At 65.0% G+C, this 1033-nt stretch overlaps 1 protein-coding gene across 1 annotated transcript in view; it reads left to right on the plus strand.

Moving 5' to 3' along the window:
* Window positions 1-1033, plus strand: part of PRSS56 (protease, serine 56) — a 7979-nt gene that overhangs the window by 1954 nt on the left and 4992 nt on the right. Inside the window, exons 2-3 of the mRNA XM_019472873.1 lie at window positions 55-216; window positions 857-1033. The exon at window positions 857-1033 is cut by the window's right edge and continues 27 nt beyond it. Of these exons, the coding sequence (XP_019328418.1) occupies window positions 55-216; window positions 857-1033 (339 nt within the window). The remainder of the gene's footprint in view (window positions 1-54; window positions 217-856) is intronic.

The following is a 1033-nucleotide window of genomic DNA, read 5'->3' on the forward strand; positions in this document are numbered from 1 at the left end:
GGGGAGCAGTGGTGGGAGCACCAGCGGTCTAAGTGCCCTGTGTGTGCCCGGCAGCGCTGTCGAGCCGGGGGACGCTGGTGCTGGAGGCGGCGCTGAGGAGCGCGCTGCTGGCGCTGGAGCGGGCGCTGGCTGAACAGCAGCTGCAGCGGGGTGCCTGCGGGCTCTGTGCCCCCTGCCTCTTCCCCCCCTGCGCCAACCTCACCCGCCTCTGCCCACGTGAGTCAAGGCCCCCCAGCCCCCATGGCCCCACCCCCAGGAGACCCTACCCAAGCAGAGCCCAGGGTTCCCAACCAAACACTGCCCAGGGTGCCTACCCAAACGCTGCCCGGAGTCTCTATCCAAATACCACCCCATGCCCAGGACACCCTACCCAAACATGGACCCATGCCTGGAGACCCTACCCAAATATTGCTTTGGGTCCCTACCAAAGCACCACCCCATCCCCTAGAAACCCTACCAAAATGACACCCCAAGACCCTACCCAAACAGTACCCCCTCCTCTATAGGCTTTACCAAAACAGCGCCCAGACTCCCAAAACATATCCCTAACTGCTAGAGACCCTACCAGAACACTACCCAGAGAACCTACCCAAGCAGTTCCCCAGCCTCTCTAGATCCTACCCAAACATCACCTGGAGCCCTACCCAAAACATTGCCTGATCCCTTGTATGCTTCCCAGAGATCCCCCCAAAAACCTATCCCAGCACCCAGGAGACCCTACCAAAACATGCCAACGTAGCAGCCCCATCATGCCCCCTTCCCACCTGTCCCAAAGCGGAGCCCGGCGTGGCCCAGGCGGAGGTGGGCAGGAGGCAGGGAGGACATGGGGATGCCCACGGCCCTGCTGTCCTTGCAGCGCCGGACGTGCCCCCCGCCGTGCCCCCCAGCTGCCAGACCCTGCTGGATGCCCAGGCGCTGCCCGAGCTGCCCCAGCGCAACTGGGCACTGAGCCAGGCCTGTGCCCCCTACCAGCGCCTGTGCCCACCCAAGGGGGCCCAGCACGCCTGCGCCCCGCTCAGCGCCCGGCTCTGCC

The sequence above is a fragment of the Aptenodytes forsteri genome, unplaced genomic scaffold (genome assembly GCF_000699145.1).
Source record: "Aptenodytes forsteri isolate BGI_AS27 unplaced genomic scaffold, ASM69914v1 Scaffold404, whole genome shotgun sequence".
NCBI lineage: Eukaryota > Metazoa > Chordata > Aves > Sphenisciformes > Spheniscidae > Aptenodytes > Aptenodytes forsteri.